The sequence below is a fragment of the Mya arenaria genome, chromosome 14, assembly GCF_026914265.1.
Source record: "Mya arenaria isolate MELC-2E11 chromosome 14, ASM2691426v1".
Taxonomy (NCBI): domain Eukaryota; kingdom Metazoa; phylum Mollusca; class Bivalvia; order Myida; family Myidae; genus Mya; species Mya arenaria.
In genome coordinates, this window is record NC_069135.1 from 61994600 (window position 1) to 62014674 (window position 20075).

The 20075-nt window shown below is 32.5% G+C and overlaps 1 protein-coding gene across 4 annotated transcripts in view; it reads right to left on the bottom strand.

The window, feature by feature from the left end:
- LOC128217213 (dynein axonemal heavy chain 12-like) overlaps positions 1–20075 on the bottom strand; it is a 77356-nt gene that overhangs the window by 14824 nt on the left and 42457 nt on the right. For all 4 annotated transcript variants that reach the window (XM_052924180.1, XM_052924181.1, XM_052924178.1 and 1 more), the window contains 16 exons: positions 19938–20012; positions 19176–19257; positions 18592–18770; positions 17851–18043; positions 14603–14761; positions 14183–14392; positions 12964–13260; positions 12422–12679; positions 11913–12134; positions 11300–11611; positions 10805–11023; positions 9562–9707; positions 8582–8796; positions 2052–2244; positions 646–838; positions 60–232 (listed from right to left, as the gene is read on the bottom strand). In XM_052924180.1, coding sequence (XP_052780140.1) covers positions 60–232; positions 646–838; positions 2052–2244; positions 8582–8796; positions 9562–9707; positions 10805–11023; positions 11300–11611; positions 11913–12134; positions 12422–12679; positions 12964–13260; positions 14183–14392; positions 14603–14761; positions 17851–18043; positions 18592–18770; positions 19176–19257; positions 19938–20012 — 3126 coding nt within the window. The remainder of the gene's footprint in view (positions 1–59; positions 233–645; positions 839–2051; positions 2245–8581; positions 8797–9561; positions 9708–10804; positions 11024–11299; positions 11612–11912; positions 12135–12421; positions 12680–12963; positions 13261–14182; positions 14393–14602; positions 14762–17850; positions 18044–18591; positions 18771–19175; positions 19258–19937; positions 20013–20075) is intronic.

The window sequence follows — 20075 nt, forward strand, 5'->3', positions numbered from 1 at the left end:
TTTTTTTTTAAATTTATGAATATATCTCATTATCATATCGATCATTATCGAAAACATACCTGTCATGAATCGACATGATGTATAAGTTGACGAACCAAGTCAACGAGTACTGATACATGGGGTCGATGTTTGGTAAATCGGCAATCGAGAAAAACAGGATCGAGGAGTGTTTGGCAATTGGTCGATATCCCATACGGTTGGTCTCAATCTTGTGCTCAGTCTCCTCAGCAATCTGTACATAGTCGAGTAAAAATCAGCAATGTGTACATAGTCAAGTAAAAATCAGCAATCTGTACATAGTCGAGTAAAAATCAAAGGCATTTATCTTTTAATGCATATCTTACAGATCTTATCAGAAGCAGAGTATATTAACGGTACTTATTAAAGGCAAATTGTTCTTCATTCTAACACCAAGGTACATATGTCAAAACCAGAATACCAGGTACATGTACATATGAATTTTGTAATCTTTTTCTCCGATTTAAGGCTTAAAAACACCACAAGTGCATGCCAATGCTTGACTGTGTTAATCAAGGGGCATAACTCAACAAATATTTTAAAACAAAAGATAGATATATCTAATCGTCATATTTTTTTAAAACCAATGTGACTATCATTCTTTTCCAAATAACCAATTAAATATACCTTCTGTTTCTTAGAAATCTCATCAGACAGGATCTTGGAGGAGTCGAGAATCTGGATGGCAGATTCATCCTCGAGGATGTTGCCCTCAGACGCAGAGAGTGTGTGCAGGATTTTGTCCTCAATCTCTTTCAGCTGTTTGCGATTCTGGGCACTCTGGATGATCAATGCCTGGCGTTCCTCTTCAAGCTCTGGCCTAAAGGAGAAACGAGTGCGTTGAGAAGGAGAAATAGGGTGTAAAGTTCAGTATATATCTAGTAACTGAAAGGCCATTTTAGTACTTCCCCGAAATTCGAAGTTTGAAGGGGATATATTTGATTTACCCTGTGGTTCGTCGGTTGGGCTGTCAACCCTTTGCAATTTCTCTTGTTTAAATGTTAGTATAACTTAAAAACTACTAGACAGAATTTAAAGCTGCACTCTCACAAATTGAATGTTTTGACAACCTTTTTATTTTTTGTCTTGGAATGAGCCAATTTATGTGAGAATGCATGGAAACCAGTGATATAAGACTACTGGCAAAATATCAGCTCCAGATTGTCATATTTCCGTTCCAAATTTGATGTTTTATGCATTTTTCTTAAATCGTTAGTAACGGTTTAAGCCATAAAACATCAATTTTGGAATGGAAGTAAGAAAATCTGCGATCTGATATTTTGTCAGCAGTCTTATATCACTGGTTTGCAGATATTAATGCAATAAGTTGCTCATTTTAAGACAAAAAATAAACTTAAATTTAACTTCGTACAATGATAAAACCTAATGCGAGGAACTGCACTGTAAAGGACTCTATTGTAGCTAGTTATTGCCCTTTTTTATTTTTTCTTGTTAAATGTTTGTATCATTATTTCTGAGTAAAATATTTCTGAAGGTTATACTATCTATAAAAACTTATTGCCCTCTTGGTCTGTTAAGGCAAAGTTGATTTGAATTTGCAAGTTTAACTTTAAATTTGATATGTGACCCTCAAATTTAACTGAAATTCTTGCCCAACATTAATTTTTGGCAAGTTCTTAGACTGATTGGCAATATTTTCGTCAGCAGACTTATATTACTGGTTTCCAGACATTTAAGCAAAAGAACTGATTCTAAGACAAAACAAAATGTCAAAACGGTCAATCTGTGAGAGTGCAGCTTTGATAAAATAATATAACTTGATTTTAATCCACTCTTGAGTATATTAAAGGCCTTTAAATCAATGGTGTGAAAAACAGCTAATTAGTGAGATTTTTTTTAATGTCCTAGTTACAGCAGGGAAAATTTCCCATTAACATTTTGGCAAAGGGATGTCTAAAATTTTACCTTTTAACCTAAATTAGACAAAGGTTATCAATTGAAAATATCACATATTAATTTACCATAATCATGAACTAAAACTGCACAAGTAAAATTAATAAATCAGTCCGAACCTTTCCTTGGCGACCACAATTCCCAACAACTGATCTTCGAGACCCTCGGGCGTGATCATGAAGTTGAGCAGAGAGACTTTTGTGGCAACTTCTGGGAGGTAATGTGGGTTTCGCAGCTTCGTCGTGATGTAGAAACGGAAGTCCTTGCTGTATTCAATTACATTTTCACCGAGTCGAATCATTTCAACGCCACCTATGGGTAATAAAAATATAACAAGCATTTAGTATTGGAGGATATTTTTGCATTCTGTAAAAGTCGTTTCAGCTTGGTATTTTAGTTATACAGTCAAACCTGTATTAAGTGGCCACCTTTGGGAAAAGGTCAAAGTGGCTGCTTAAGACAGGTGGCCATTAGTTACATATAATTATTAATGTAAACACACAAGTCAGATTGCATTTTTACCGAAGGCCAAAACATGATATGGAATTATAACTTAAATAAGGTAACTAGAAATAGTTTCTCTTGATGTTCAACTAAATGCAATCTAACTTAATTTTAATTGGAATAAAGACTTATTAGTATGTTAAAGAAAGTATGAAATAATGAGAAATTTAATACATTAAATAACATGAAGGCTGCGTATTAAGGGAAATATCATTCAGTTTTTTTTCATGTAATGAAGTCAACAACTAGTAAGACTTGTGTGTAAGAAAAGAAAATACATATAATACCTTCTAATTACAATTAACATCTAAGGCGATATATTATACCTGTATATATACTTTGTGCAAAGGAAGTAATGACAAAATTGATTAAAACATTGAATGAAAGAATGCTTTCGGTAATTAAGACATGCATATGTATATATTTATTAAGGCTTTTTCTTGTCAATTTTGTTTCAAACTGTATATATAGGATCTTACATGAGTTGACATTTAATAAACACGAAAAATGAAACAAATTAAGGAAAAGTTATAAAGTGACCCTTTGAGTTTATAACATTTCCATTACCAGGTCAATATATTTTGTATTGAAGGACAAAAAATGTAAGATTCTTGTTATCACATGCACTATTCGTTTTTTGCCAAAAAAGGGACCTTGGCCTACAAATATTTTTCTTTTTCATTTTAACACTAAGGAGTCTGGGATGAAATTACGTAAATTAAAACAATACAGTACTATCGTAAAAGAAAATTCTTAATGGCCGTATTACACTCATAAAAAAGGCAACTTCATGTGATATTAAGAAACTGTTCATGCAAAAAGCAAAATGCTTTTAAAAACAAATGGGTGAGCACATTTCAAAACTCCTGTTCAAAAAGTATCATGCATTTAAAAAATGTGTAAATGTGTAATGAGATGGAAATTTAAATTATCTTCTGGCGAAATTGAATACAAAAAATATTATATTATATATATATATTATATTATAAGAATTATATTAAAATGACAATTTTGTACTGCCATCAAGTTACATGGAATAATTGACTGTGCATTCTAATTAACACAAAAGAGAGGAAAACAGTAATATTTAATATATTACGGGATAATTTCAAGTAATTATCAACGGTCAAATTTTCGAGAAAACTAATCCTGTCAAATATATCCTGTCCAGTATAATGTTTAAAAAAATCATTTTGAAATACATTTTTTTTTCATTGTTTAAGGAACAAAAGTATATATGTGAATTTAAAAAAACAAAACAAAAAAAACTGATCATGCATTTGGTGTGAATTGTGTTTTTAAATGCAAATGCAAAAATTGAAAAAGTAAAGAAAATTTAACAAAACTTTCATCAAACTTTACAACTAGGCTTACCCTCTGCAAGAAATTGAAAATGAACCAAAAATTATAGTTGTACTAAGTAAGTAATGAAGTAACAAAGTGTTCATATTATAACAGTTTAACCTGCAATAAAATAGGTCTGTTTCAACTATACATTATAACAACAGTAATATAAAATATAATATATACAAAACAACATACCTTCTACACAAACAGTTTATAATCGTGACAAATATATTATAAAAAATGTTATTTTTAAATGAGTCTTTTGGTGAAATGGAACTATTTTCCCATTGTTTTAATTCCCATATTTTTTAATTATATATTTATTTAGTTATTTATTTAATCATCAATTGCACCATCTCTACCACTGATGAAAGAGTCATAAAAAATGTACTCAGTAATCTATAACTTATATGACGGATTGATTTTTGTCAAAATATATTTAAGTATCATAACTTTTGAGAAAAAGGTTATTAATAAATCAACATTAAAAAAAATACAATATAATGTAATGATATACATTATATTGTTAACGTTAACAACATTTACAACTACTTACGTCCAGTATTTGAGGGAATTACTTATTAATTTAAAATGAAAAAATACATAGAAATGATTATATCCAAGTTAAATACAGTTGTTGTTTTTTTTTTCACATTAATTAACCCAAAAAATGCTTAAAAATGATATCATTTGATCTCTAAAGTAGTAATATATGAATTATGTGCAAAATATTTGTTATACGAGAAAATATATAAAATAAAATCTTGAAAAATTACTTCAAAATAATACTTATATATATTTCTAAATATTACCGTATAAATTATAAAAGTGCTTTTTTTAAACAATTGACCCACAACATACTCATGTGACCTTACCCACTAATCTGTCCATTTCTGTTTAAAAATAGATTTTTTTTGACATGCATTTTTAAAAAAAACATTTCAAATATTATTTTTAACCTTTTCTTAATGGTATATACTTTTTTTGTGAAAATTTTCAAGTAAAATGCTTAAATGTTAATTTTATATTGTTGCATAATTCCTTTTACAATTGTTACATTGATCTGAAGTACAAAAAAAAAAATATTAAAAAAAAGTTATTTTTAATTACATGCTGTGATGATTACATATATCTACAACATTTTTTTTGGTGAACTATTTTGTATATTATATATATTACAACAACTTTTCCCAAGTTTTATTACATATATATTACATAACATAACTGACATTTTAAAAAAGCAGGTGCACTATAAATTCTTTTTTTAAATGTTTAATGCAATTTTCATGACATTAAATAATTTTGAGACAACAATGACCTTGACCTTACCCTCTGGTTCTAAATCCTCTATAAATTAAAATAAATGTTTTATTTTTTTTAATAAATGGTGAGCCTTTAAACCAGTCAAAAGTAAAATGCTTTGCTAAAAGTATGCTTAATATTTTATCCTAAAATTTTACATCAAGATGTTGTTATATAATTATAATTATTATGGTTGAACAAGGTTTGTCATTTTTTTCTTCCATTTCTTCTATTTTAAACCATTTCCCTGACTATTTTTTTATTTTGATAATCTCAATATTCTTTGGCACAATTATACTATTTTGCCTTTGTAAACTAATTCCAATCAAATTTATCATGGGGATTTGTACTATAAGGAACACATGTGGCTGTTTTATAAACACGACCCCTACTAAAAGAAATCAATTGCAACACACAAATTGAATGCAAGAATTCTGTCCATGATCATGTTCAATTATGATCACATACATGAACAAGTTGCATTAATTTGAGTGTTTCGAGTTTGTTTATTTATTTATTTAAATCTTTCATTGTTTGTTCATAGACTTGCAAAGATTCAGTGTGGAGCGTGGTCACAACTAAATTCATGTCAACAAAACTTGTCCACCTATGAAAGGGATGTGCTGCTAAAAAAGCGAAAATACTAGAAGCTTTTTTTTAAACTATAGGACTAAGAGTTGACACAAATACAAGATAATATATAACATGAAAGGAAAAATATGAGATGGTACATTTATTAAGCTAGATACTATGGAATGGATTATGACATAGGATAGAATATAATAATAAGAATTAAGCAAGTACATAAAATATATACTAAAAAAGGTAATGTACAATACTGTTGAATTTTTATGTAAATTTAGCATCCATGTTTGCCAATTTTATATTTATCAAATTTGCTGCCCTCATAAGAAGGGGCTCAGGTTTCACAAAAATTATAAAATATTTCTGGCTTGAGCAGTCTATTTAATATAATTCTTATCCTTATCTTTAGAAATGCCTCAGTGATTACATACAGTCTATTGGACAGTTATTTTTACAGTCCAATCAAATCACTCATATCCTTAGATATGACTCAGTGATTCCATTCAGTCTATTGGACAGTTATTTTTACAGTCCAATCAAATCACTCATATCCTTAGACATGCCTCAGGGATTACATACAGTCTATTGGACAGTTATTTTTACAGTCCAATCAAATCACTCATATCCTTAGACATGCCTCAGTGACTACATACAGTCTATTGGACAGTTATTTTTACAGTCCAATCAAATCACTTAAGTAAGATCTAAGAAGCGTATTGAATATGGCCCCAAAATACCATAATTATAGCAGACGGTCAATAAAAATCAATTCAGACAGCAACAAATCTTTTTTTAGTCTATTACATGCACCACCATAATTTTTCTTGTGAAACCAAGCCCCAAGCTTCCCTCATTTCAATTTTTGGCAATCATGTATGAAAAGTAATTCCCAACATGCAATATATAGACAATGACAACGCTTTAGAACATATTCTGCATATATTTCTAAAACTTTATTTGATCAAATCCTTGATTGTGTTTTTTTTTTAACATTCTTATGTTACAAATTCAACATGCAATAAATTCATCTTTTATTAATTTAATGCATTTTGAACTGTGTCTAAAAAACGACTGTCATTGCATATTTCTAAAAGGTAAATCGATATATATCGTATACTCTTAAGTCTTTTTTAGGGATCTAATCAAGGACCAATTTACATTTTTTCAAAAAAATTTTTTTATCTTTTCAAACAACTGTTTTACAAAAAAACCCTGGTCATTTTCATTTTCCCTAGAAAAAACCTTTCACTAAATAACAGGGGATTATCAAGAAAAGATAACCGTTTGTGTTTAAAACCTACCCATTCCGGCTGTACAAACATAGGCAAAAATGTGTAAGAATCTTCATTGATTTGTAATGAGTATGCTTCAAATATGTTTCTGGGGTGCGTTGCTTAAGCTGTTTGTTATGGAGCCCTCCACAACCAAATCCAAAACAATGGGAAGTAAGCTTAGGGAGCTGTTTATATTCCAATGTCTAGAATGTTGTTGCCTCTCCAAATGTTAGCTCTTACTCGATATAGAAAAAAACCACATGGACTTTTTGGCGTCCAGTCTCAAACTTTCCTATTTTTTCTATTGTTTAACTTTTTCTATTCTAAACTGTACAGTGCTTTTTTTGGTTCAGGTCTTTGCCAATAAAACAAATGCTACACAATAAATCGGAGATCATTAACAGCTTAAGCAAATCACTCCAAAATTCAATCTATGCCTCATTGGACAACAAAGCACAGAAACAATCATGTAACTTGTATTTCATAAACATAGATTTGTTTTATAGATACCTGAATAACAAGAACGTTCACAGGAACACGACAAATGTCTCAAATTAATTGGCCTTATCAAAGTTTACCCTGTTCGTGTCAACTTTGAAGTCAGACATAAGGAACAAAATGTGTGACACACAGAAAAACAACTACTAGCTATGGCCCCGAAATCAGTGGCATAAAACTCTATTTAATTTCCTCCCAAAAACAGTTAATAAAAAGGTAATTAAGTACTGTTATTGCCATTAGTATTATGATTGACATATGACTTGTGATGATGTGTGCGATAATGAGTCCTGTTCAGGTATTCACAACAACAACAAGAAAATTTTCTTACAAAGAGAAATGAAATTCAAAACACTCTTATAACAATGTGTAAATCTGAATAAAAGATCCCTTTAGGAAGTGTGTAGCAAAGCTGTGATTGTCCTCTAATAGGCTGGAAAACATTTCAAAAATGAAAACTTCAATTTATTCTAAACAGGTCTCTTTTTTGCTAACGACGTCACATTTCATTAGATGTAGTGTTTATTGTATATATGAATATTGTCATGACCATACATATCATTAGGAATGTAAGAGTTAACAATTACGTGATCGCTCAGAAGACATAGAGTGTCAAGAACTATGTTAAAGTTTACAAATATTTTGTCAATCATGTTGTTAACTTTAAAAAAATTCTGAACAATCAGCCCAAAGAGTGCCAAACACTTAAAAACATGAAATAAATAATATTAGCAAAATCCACGGCAAACCATTGAGTAAAAGTAAAACTCTTTCAAATAAAAATAATTAAACAAGGAATCATTTTTAAAACATTTGTAAATCATTTTATAGAAAACTTTATTAAGTCACTGCACGAAAATCAACTATTTCTAAAGAAAACACCATTCACTTCAGAATCATTCAAACAATTCCTATTCTAATATTCACCTCAAGCTATGCGATTGTTTTACCTCAATTTAATAACTTTTTATTTAATCACGATTTAATATCAACTTTCCATACCCAATTTAGTCAATTTATTAATGAATAGCAAAACAACTGTAAGACAGTCATTTATACTTTTATTGGAAGAAAAAAACATCATCTTAATTTTTTTTTTTAAATTCTGTAATTACACAATTATCTGGAGAAACTCATACCTTGTTTAAATGTTTGTTTCAGAAGCAGGGGCTCAAGGGAGGGGTCCAGATCTTCACCGACGTTTTCCAGAATTAGGGGGTTACCGAACGTAACACAATTCTCCAGCGTACGCATGTAGTCCCCGTCAGTGAGCTTGATTACGGAAAGTTTGTGCTCTTTTTCCATATTCTTCACCCATTTGTTGGCCTGTCCTTGGGGATCTATCATCAGTGGCCTGTAAAATATGTGAAAAATATGTGAAATAAAATGTGAAAAATAAAATAATAAAAAATGTTTTTCAACGTGTGCTTTACATTTTATAGTATTTTTACTGCTAGTTCTTCACTGATAAATTTAAGTTCAATAAATCACCATAACAGCTATTATTGGAACTCATTCCATTTATAAGGTTAGACATCGAAAATTTGATATTGTGTGACAGTGAACACAATGCATTATATCATCAACAATGAGGATTGGGATGGTCAAGTATTGGTGTCCGCCTCTCTCCCCAAGATGTTGCTGGTTTAAATCCCATCAGAGGTACTTTCTAATTGCCTCTCAAACTAAATACCAGTTACAAACTGTGACTGGTTCCTACCCAGAAAAACGGATTCAAAATAAATACCAGTACTGTGACTGGTTCCTACCTAGGAAAATGGATTAAAAATAAATACCAGTACTGTGTGACTGGTTCCTACCTAAGAAAATGGATTAAAAATAAATACCAGTACTGACTGGTTCCTACCCAGAAAAAGGATTCAAAATAAATACCAGTATTGTGACTGGTTTGTACCCAGACAACGGATTCAAGTGATTCTATAAATTATAAGAATTCATCCTGATTGAGCTAAAAGAAATTAGAATTAACTCAAATTAGAGTTCTATATTTTTTAACAACACAACAGCATCATTATAAACAGAAGTATAACTAATCATCAGAACATTGACAATAAAATATCACACAGTATTGGTTCTTTCTTAAAACAAATTTGCATACCATCGTCTTGAGTTTGCCACAATGACACCGTTGTCGATGGAGAATGTGTCACGAGGCAGTCCGAAGATGTTCCAAGCCTGAATTTTGATTGGTTCCCCCAAACATTTACTCAGGGAAAACTCCTTGGAACAGGGGATCTTGGCCTCCTATAAATAGTAACTGAGATGATTAAATTCTGTAACCATCAAACATTCAACGAATGAAGAAGACATTTAAACCTATGTTTGGTTGTTTTTTTACTTTCATCAGCATGATTCTACATGTGATAGCACAATTTACATAAGAAAATTCAATTAATTTTATCTGTTTATACTAGAATTTAACTTTAGCGTTAAACATGAGGAAAACAACAGCAGTTACTGCATGTCAACATTTAGGGTAAGAGAATGGGTTGATTGTTCAGGGTCTGACTCAAAAAGTTATTTTTTCAAATATCATGAATTATCTTTATTTAATACATATGTTACTAAATATAGTAACACATTTGTGCAGGGATTCTGCAATTATTTGCATGACTCAGCAATTATCAGTTTTGCAGCCAAGGCCCCTTATCGATTATCATTTTGCGGCCTGTAGAAAGTAATCACGTGAATTCAATTTTCGTCTTTAAATCCAATTTAAACATTACATCTCGGCCCAATATAAGTCACTCGGGCCAATTATCACTCAACAGCCCGGCTACGTCATGTATTAGCTCTAAATAGTGAGATTTTACAGAAAATGTTGAAGTAATTATTAAACTTAAGATGGTATTTGCGACATATATGGCCTATGTTTAATCATTGATGCTCTTCTTATAAAAACTATACAGTAAAATTTGGAGTTTTAAGGCTCAGGCTCAGACTAAAGACATTAGTGAAAACGGACCCAGATCATTGTTAAACTTAACAACGTGATTAACAACATCGTTGTTAACTTTTAAAGGTAAAATAGTTCATGATGTGCTCATGTAATTCAATATTACAAGTACAGTTAAAACATTGTCCCTAATGTTCAGAACACTGTAGGGCATACATTTAAGTGTGTTTGTGAATCTTCTAGACCAATTTAGATTTGAAAGTAAATGATGATGACATTAACAACGTTAACTATGATGTTAATACCATCAAAGTTCTGAACAAACAGCCCAATATCTCATTTTTTTTATTTTCATACAAAAGACACCGCATATGATTATGGACAAAATGATCTAGTTTTTGAAGCACACAATAGGTGGATTAATCTTCCTGAAATATACACTCACCAAACATTTGGCGACCCAGTCATTTGTAGCTCGTTCCCTGAAGGCTGACGTAAACACTCCTAGGTACGCAATAACACCAGCGGAAATGAGCACATCTCCAATCAGATTATCAAATGTGTTTTGGAGTTGCTCCGCAGCCTGAGTCCAACGTGTCTTTTCACCACCCAGTCCACCAATCAGCTTCTCCGCTCGAACAAGCTTTTTTCCACACAGATCAACCTACGAAAGGAACATCAAATTGTTTCATAAGTATATAAAAATGCCAACAAAAGCAGCAATGATAACATTGAGGACCATATACTTTAATAATTCTAATAATTCTTAACTTGATGTATAGGTAAAATTTGGCAGATTATGAATTTGTATTTTTTGTGATGAACCTTGTTGCTTTTAAAGCTTGATCAAGTTATCAAATGTTTCGAGTGATGTTTTCTAGATTTGGTCAGAGCTAACATCAATTCAATTCAAATATTTTAATCCTTTGATAATTCAAACCTGGAATTCAAGCTGTTCCTTCTTGTCTGTCATCTCTTTAAATGTTGCTTTCAGATCAGCCAGGCGTTTCTCAACTGCTGCCAGCTCAGCTCGTTTCTGATTTAACGTCTTCATGGTTGTGTTCAATTCGATCTCTGCCTCGGCAAGGCGAGCTTTCTTTGGCCCCACCACCTTCGCTACACGATCATAAATTTCCAAAGCGAGGCACCATTTACACAGACCTTCGGCTGCAGAGGAAGCATTCGCGACCTTCGCGGGGTCAAATTCTGGGTTGCCAATAAATTCTTTACGCATCTTTTGCATAATTGCAGGCTAAAAATTGAAAAAGAAAAACATTCTGACACAAAATTTCTAAATTATATCAAGAAATACTCCAAACACATTTACTTATCACAGTAAATTAAAATCTATAATTGTTTCACAATCTAAACTGCATGTATGGTTATCTATGATATCGCAGAAGGATTTATAAATAAAAAAATGAAAACTATATTGATCAAGGTACAACAATATTAAACACATATAAACAGTTTTATCATCAATTTTTACTGATAGAAATACATAGATTTAACAACCAATATTTTAAAACAATTGAAAGAACTTTTGAACATACTGGGATATTATCTTTGTCATATTCCTTTAGGCCTTCCAAAAACTTCATATCACCAAGGAGTTTTTTCGACGGACCCCAGTAGTCGAGCATCTTTTGTCCAGGTTTATCTGGGTCATTCACTTTGTCTGGCTTGATGTCTTTCATGACGCAAACAGCAGACATCACAAGTTTGACCCCAGATGGGGGACTCTTCATAGATTTCACAATGGTGATGTCAGCCGGCTGAAGTATTATAATATAACAATTACATTTTACTTTATATATCAGATTATCTTATAAATTTCAAGAAATGTTATTTAAAGTAGAAGACTAATTCAGTTACTTATAATAACTGTTTAGTTGAATAATGAAGATTCCAAAATATGTATGTGATTAGGTTTTAATAACTAGAAATAAATTTAACTATCAGAAAAAAAAAGTTACTTTTTAACAGCCATTTGCATTTTTTGTTTATTGCAAAGACGTTTTCTAAAGAATCCCTAAAAACTGTTAAAAAAGTGTCAACCAACTTTAAGTGTATTGAGAGCTGCCAAGGCCGCCTCCAAAGCCGGAATTGCTTCAGCTAGATCGGCCTCACATTCATCTTTCAACGCTTGAGCCTGGGCAGCCTGTTCGTTCGCCACCTGTTCGTCCGCTTTTACATTCTTACTGGTCTCCTCCACTTCAGCCGATTCCTTCGTAATTACCACCAACATTTTTTCATTCTCCGCAGCGGAAACAACCAGCTGTGGTTGAAGCTCTTCAAGTTCTTTCTGCATGTCTGCCACCTGGAAATGGATAAAATATAATGAACAGTGAATGCAATGAATGTACCATCTATAAGGTTGTCAGGTTTGCGCACTCGCTTCTCACCTAGGCCACCAGGGTTCGATTTCGGACTTGGGCACATGTAAGGTTTGTTAGTGTTCACCAAGCCGGACAAGTGGGTATTCCTCGGGTACTCCAGTTTCCCCCACAACACAAAACCACAGTTTTTATTTTGAAACTGTTCCTCAAAAGAGCTCCAGAAAAACAAAAAACAACAGAAAAAACGACAGTTAAACATAATCACCTGACTAGCAGCAAAAGCCAATTTCTCCAGACCAACAACATAACGTCGCTTGGCCTTCAATGTTTCATCCTGCTTCGATCCAAGTAGCGTCTTAAATGCGTTAATCAACTCCAAATACGATGTCGGAGTCACATAATTGTGTCGTCCAAGCTCAATAAGGTAGTTTGTGGACAGCTTGTTGGTGCCTTGGTGGAAGTGTTTACAGAGTTTGACCGTCTCGCCCTTCTGGTCTTCCTCAATGTCAAGTTGTTCCAAGAATTTGTTCGCTACTCTTTCCAAAGCATCGTCTGGCCAGGCCTGCAAAAAAATAGGTTTTAAAACATGAGTACTGTTTGCTTACTTGGGTTGACCCTTGACCTACTAAAAACAATAGGGGTCATCTTCTAACGTTTGATAGCCCTGGGTTAATATGTTCTCAAATTGTTATGAGGACTAAAAGTATATTCCATGGTGAGTGTAAGAAAGATTTATCCCATTCTGAACATAGGGTGTTTTGCAGAAATGAGGTTTACTATTTTTACTATGCAGAATACCCTGGGCGGGGGTTGGATTTATTTTTCTCTCACCTCAAGTAAACAAAATAAACATGTATTTTAATTTATTTTTTACAAATAGGTATTTTTTATCTTTGCCTGTAGGCCAGCATGGCCAATTATTTGGATAGAATTATCTGGGGTGGGTAAAAAAAGTTTCCTAAGAAGTGATGATGACCTTTTACTTGACCCACTGACCTCAAAATCAATTTTTATCAATGGGTGTAAATTTGTAACATCACAAAACTAACAGTTTTTGCAGAACACTAAATAAGACTAGGCCATTTTATGCTAAGTTTGATAGCTGTATCACAAAAAATACCTCATATTTCTTTCAACCATTTTACATCACAATTTTATGGACAGATTGATAATAACATACAAGTTTACGGTTGACCATTCAAAAAAAGACTCCTGAGTTGTGCAAAAGCCAACACACATTTTTTAAGCCTGGCCTAAGGAGAATATCTGCAACTTTACTGCTTCACTTACATCTTTCTTTTTCCACATATTTGGGTCATGTCTATTTTGCAAGATTCAAAATTCACCTTCATATTTTTGTAGAATTGGCAAAGATCAATTAATCAATATTTTTTGAGTCTCCAAATTCATGAACTATAAAATGATTACAAAAAAGGGTACCATGATCAATTTTTTTTTTACAATATTTGTTCATTCAAACTTACCTGGAACCAGTCGATAGTACAGCAATTAATCAGGGATGGGAATTGACGCAGTCTGTTTCTGAACGCGTCACCGATTGGACTGAATGCGATGATTATATGCAAGTTCTCTTTAACACGATTCACAAAGAACGCAAACATAGCCAAGGGAGAGAAATCTTCTCCTCCTTTCCCTTCTGCCTCCATCACAGCTTGCATATCGGGCCGGATACTCTGCAAGTATAACATATTATTATTATTAATATGCTTTCTGGTGGTTCATACAGATTTATCAGTGAAATAATCATGATATTTCACTGTTTCAAACAGTGAAATGTCAATTTGATATTTTTCACTGTTTTGAAATTACTAGCGCAACAGTAAAGTGAGTTTTTGTAATAGAATGCAATTCAATGTCTTTCAATACCACTCTTAGGCATATACCTCCATGATTTCGGACTTCTCATCAGCGGCAAAGATGTTTGGAACCTCGCCGGAGTTCAGAAGACTGTCAATGTCCTCCAGGAAGGATTCCTCCTTGATTTGAGTGTCAGTGATCAGGAATACCATTGTCTTTCCAGTACCAGCTGTCTTCAGGAGGTTCTGTGGACATAACATTTACAGCAAAAATGAAGAAAACATCTTGAATGGTGATTAAAAAGATGTTTTTGAGTTACCATAACCTTCTCATGGTAAGTTTAAGCAGTAAACCATTTTGATGACCTTTTTTACATCAATAAATTTCAGGTGTTGTACATTGAAAATATAATGCAATTGGTAAACATGTATATTAGGCATAACATAAAAAGAAAAAAACTGTTTGTTTCAGTGTAAGATTGCAACACATATGTTTATTTGAACTAATAGGAAGTTATCTTTATAGAAAAGGCTTGCAGGTTTTATCTATCTGTAAACAACATTCTTTACAAAATAAATTCAGTTTGTTGTCTGCAAGAATCAATTCAGCTGTTTCATTGAAATGGCATGATCATGCCATATATATTTCATTGAGATGGCATCATCCCACATAACATAGTTCATTGAAATGGCATCATCCCACATTACATATTTCATTCAGATGGCATTATCCCACATTACATATTTCATCTGATACATATTTCATTCAGATGGCATTATCCCACATTATATATTTCATTGAAATGTCATGATCCCACATTACATAGTTCATTGAAAAGGCATGATCCCACTTACATATCAAATTGAAATGGCAAGATCCCACATTACATATTTCATTGAAACTGCAAGATCCCACATTACATATTTCATTCAGATGGCATTATCCCACATTACATATTTCATTTAGATGGCATTATCCCACATTACATATTTCATTGAAATGCCATGATCCCACATTACATAGTTCACTGAAAAGGCATGATCCCACATTACATATTAAATTGAAATGGCAAGATCCCACATTACATATTTCATTGAAAATGCAAGATCCCACATTACATATTTCATTAAATGGCATGATCCCATATTACATATGTCATTGAAATGGCAAGATCCCACATTACATAATTCATTGAAATAGCATGTACCCACTTTACATATTTCAATGAGATGGCATGATCCCTCATTACATATTTCATTGAGATGGCATGATCCCACATTACATATTTCATTGAAACAACATGATCCCACATTACATAGTTCACTGAAAAGGCATGATCCCACATTACATATTAAATTGAAATGGCATGATCCCACATTACATATTTCATTTTGAAATCGCATGATCCCACAGTACATATTTCATTGCAATGATCCCACATTACATATTTCATTGAAATGGCATGATCCCACATTACATATTTCATTGAAACAACATGATCCCACATTACATATTTCATAGAAACAACATGATCCCACATTACATATTTCATTAAAATAGCAAGATCCCAGATTACATATTTCATTGAAACAGTATGTTCCCACATTTTCCCTTATTTTACAACCCTGTGGTTTTACGACTACCTGTGGTTTGTGGTTTCACGACTACCTGTGGTTTTACGACTACCTGTGGTTTGTGGTTTCACGACTACCTGTAGTTTCATGACTACCTGTGGTTTGTGGTTTCACGACTACCTGTAGTTTCATGACTACCTGTGGTTTGTGGTTTCACGAATACCTGTGGTTTCATGACTACCTGTGGTTTTATGATTCACAATACAATCATAGGTCCTAAAGTGTTCAACATTGTAACAACATGTATTCTCATACAGGGATTGTGTAATAGTAGAGGGGGAAATGTGATGACAAAATCTGAAAGGGCATAGGTAGGTTACAAGTTGATAGATGCAAAAAAAAAACTTTTTTTTTTTAAATTTTAATGCATTATTATGCTCGACTCATTTGACTTTACTGATCATAACAAAAAAAGCATATCATTTGTGTACAGCTAATAAATATATTAGCGATATTTTGTTGTTCTGTTTTTTTAACTGGGGAATTATAGGCCACGTGGCTATTGAATGGAAACCCTTTTTTAAAGCAAGCCTAATATTTTTTTAACTGTACACAGATTAAGTTGGGTTTTTTTGGTGTTGATCATTATGTCAAATGAGTTTAAACATAATAATGTATTAAAATTAAAATCACGCATCTATGACCTGTAAACCTATATTATGCCCCTTTAACCAATTTCAAAATTTTATACTGTGAAAACATTAATCATTTGTGACTAAAGACATACAAGTCTTAAAGGTAATGAAGGCATATATGTTTTTTATGACTGTTAATAAGCTTATGTATACCATTTCTATATTTTTATGCACAAGTAATTTCTTTTCGAGTGCAGGTAAAGCACACTAAAACGAGATGGTAAACAACAATTAACAGAAATAACACCTGATTTATTTTTACAATATGTCTGACTTTGTTACCTCATCCGCTCCAGCAATCCTTACTACTTTCTATTTTATACACAAATATAATTTCAAATGCAAAGTAAATGCAAAAGGATTGATGTAAGTTAATTCGAATATAAACAGTTCTATTCCTGTAATAGGTACGGCACCCACAGCCTGAGGTAATGAAACTTACACAAGCGCTTCTTCGTGAGTGTCTTAAATTTCAAATCTTGAAAGAAGTGGATTTAGTAACTATTTGCACCATGTCGTCAAAGATAAAGTTCATAACTAGCAAGTGGTATAAGTGAATAGCCTTGTAATTTATCCTCACACAAGTTATAGCACAGTTAAGTTTCACCTTACTTCTTGCCGTTCAGGTATTGGAATAAATGTTAATATGAAAACAAAAGGCAACCATCTCAAAGATGGGACAAATATAAAATCTGTTTAAAAGCATCAAGTTTTTCATCTCTAGTACAAACAATACCAGCGTGGAGCTAACACAGACTTGTGCCTGTTGCTGTTCAATTAAGTCAAGTAAGGGGGATAATCCAACAATAATTAAACTTGGAGTTATAAACCTTGCTTTACAAATGCAAATTTCAACAGGTAACATTTGTACAAAGTTTCATAAGAATATCTTCCGACAGTTTTTGAGTTATGGACAACATTTAAGAGTTTACACGACAGCAACGATGCTGAGAGCGAAACCAAGACTAAGGCAGTACTTTATTTTTTTCTCCTAAAATTATTTTATCACTTTGATTCCGAACTGATACATGTATTTGTAATGACTTGAAAGTGTTCATTTTTTACCTTGATGTCTTCTCTCCACTCAGTTTTTCCATAATTCTTCGAGATCTCAGGCTGGAATAGCCCGTATCCTGCCATAGCTGTAGCGAGACGTGTCAGTGACTGTCGACCGCTACCGCCCACTCCGACAAGTAGGGCGTTCCCACCTGGCACACGTAACACTCGACTGATACGGGAAAGATGCTCAAGAACATATCTGGAAAGGGGAAACAGTATGTAAAATCTAGTATGATTCTTTCACGGGGCCATTTCAGTAAAGGATTTAAGACGTTACTTCAATAATCTTAAAACTATTTAACGTCACATTTCCTTTAAGTTTCTTAACTTGGTGAACATTTTACACCTGATAAAGTTCAAATCCCTAAAGTATGTGGCTAAATAACGAAAAATATGACACTAATATGATTTCAATTTACGGCTAAAATCGACTTGAGGATCCTTAAGTTTATTGATGTGGCTCCAAGGCCCCAGTTTCTCGAAACTTCCTTATTACCACTACCTTATAACAGGATAAAGCTAATCTCATTATTTTTCTTTGTCTTTAATTTGCGTAATATTAACTTCTTTTAGAGTTATTAGACATTTAAATAGAAATAACTTATATGGTTATCACAATAAATAAAATTTTATTTACCAAAATCACATTTACGTATGTGTTTAGTCCAACTGAAATAAGCTACTTAATCCTGTTAAGCTTAAGAAGTTTTTTCGAGAAAATGGCGCCAGGTCTTTAAATGCACTTACCTAAAGATGACGAGGTTCATTCTACTCTTGTGTGTGTTGTTGTACTCTTCGAGGCACTGCTCCACGATCTGGTACATGTCATCAAGGGAGCGAACTTCGTCGTACACTCTCTCTTCTGGCTCCGCGTCAGGATTCATGTAATCCCCAAACATCAAACTGCGAAGATCCCCTTCCTTCACCTGTAAAAAAAAATTATCAAAATTTTATTTTAATTGTTGACTCAACTTTAAAACTTAATGCTTCTTTTACATAAGAACAATTTGAAAAAGAAGGAGTTAAAAGCAATATAAATGGTTACATCAGATTTCATATCACCTCCAAACATTAAGCTGCTAAGGTCCTCTTGCTTCAACTGTAGATCGTTTTTATTGAAATTTTGATCAAAACTAGTGTAATTTTAGCCTTTCTATGATAAGAAAACTTAGTTTAAACTATACTGATTTTAAAATGATTAAGCAGTACGGTAAGTGATGCCAAGTTACTCTCATTCTTACGATTTAGTTTGAACTTGTTTAAAAAAAAGTTAAGAGTATAGGGGAAAAAAACACAGTTTGGTAACCACAAACAATGAACACAGTATTTACCTTTCCGCCATCCGGCACCAGAGATTCAAACAGACCATCAAAAGCTTCCTTGAAGAAATCTTTCACTGACTTCTTGACCGCCCTGGAAATAATAAAACGTTTCTTTTAAAGGTTACAATTCAACAGTTTTTTATTCTTTACCAATTGTCACAATAATGTTTGTATTCTTGTACAGTAAAAACCCTATATGCGACCACCATGTTTATAATTCATGATATAATGAATAAATGACAGCACCCTGCCCTTCCAAATCCTGACTTAAGCACTGTACTGTGCAGATAAATTCCATGGATATTTCAATAGATCCTGAATATTTATTGCACGCTAAGTTTGGCAATATTATATAAAACAGTTACTACAGCTTACTCTTGGATTAAAATTGTAAAAACTATCACTTAGCGCTTCTTGTGTATAAGTTTAAAGATAATAACGCAAGAAATGGATAAGGCAAGATTCACATGTTGACAATATATTAGGATTATAATCTGGCCCCAATTTGTCAAAACTTCTTAAGTCCCTTATAACAGGATTAAGCTAACTCACTATTTCTGTTTTTGACTAATTTGGGTAATAGGTACTTTTTTTTAGTGTTTTTATACTTTTGATAGGAATTATCTTTATGATAATCACAATTAACCATTTTTCATCTATCAAAATTCAATTTAAGTATTATTTTGGCTAAAATTATCTACTTAAGCCTGTTAAGCTTATGAAGTTTCGAGAAATTGGGGCCAGGCACTCAATTCATAACCTTGAACTTACTCAAACAGCCATTTCCTGTCATTGTCGTCTGTAAGACGGTCGTAGAACACACGCATCACTTCATGGACCCACAATCTGAAAGTGTCAAATACATTTGGTAACATATACAAAAGCAACTCACATAAGTGTCATATAATA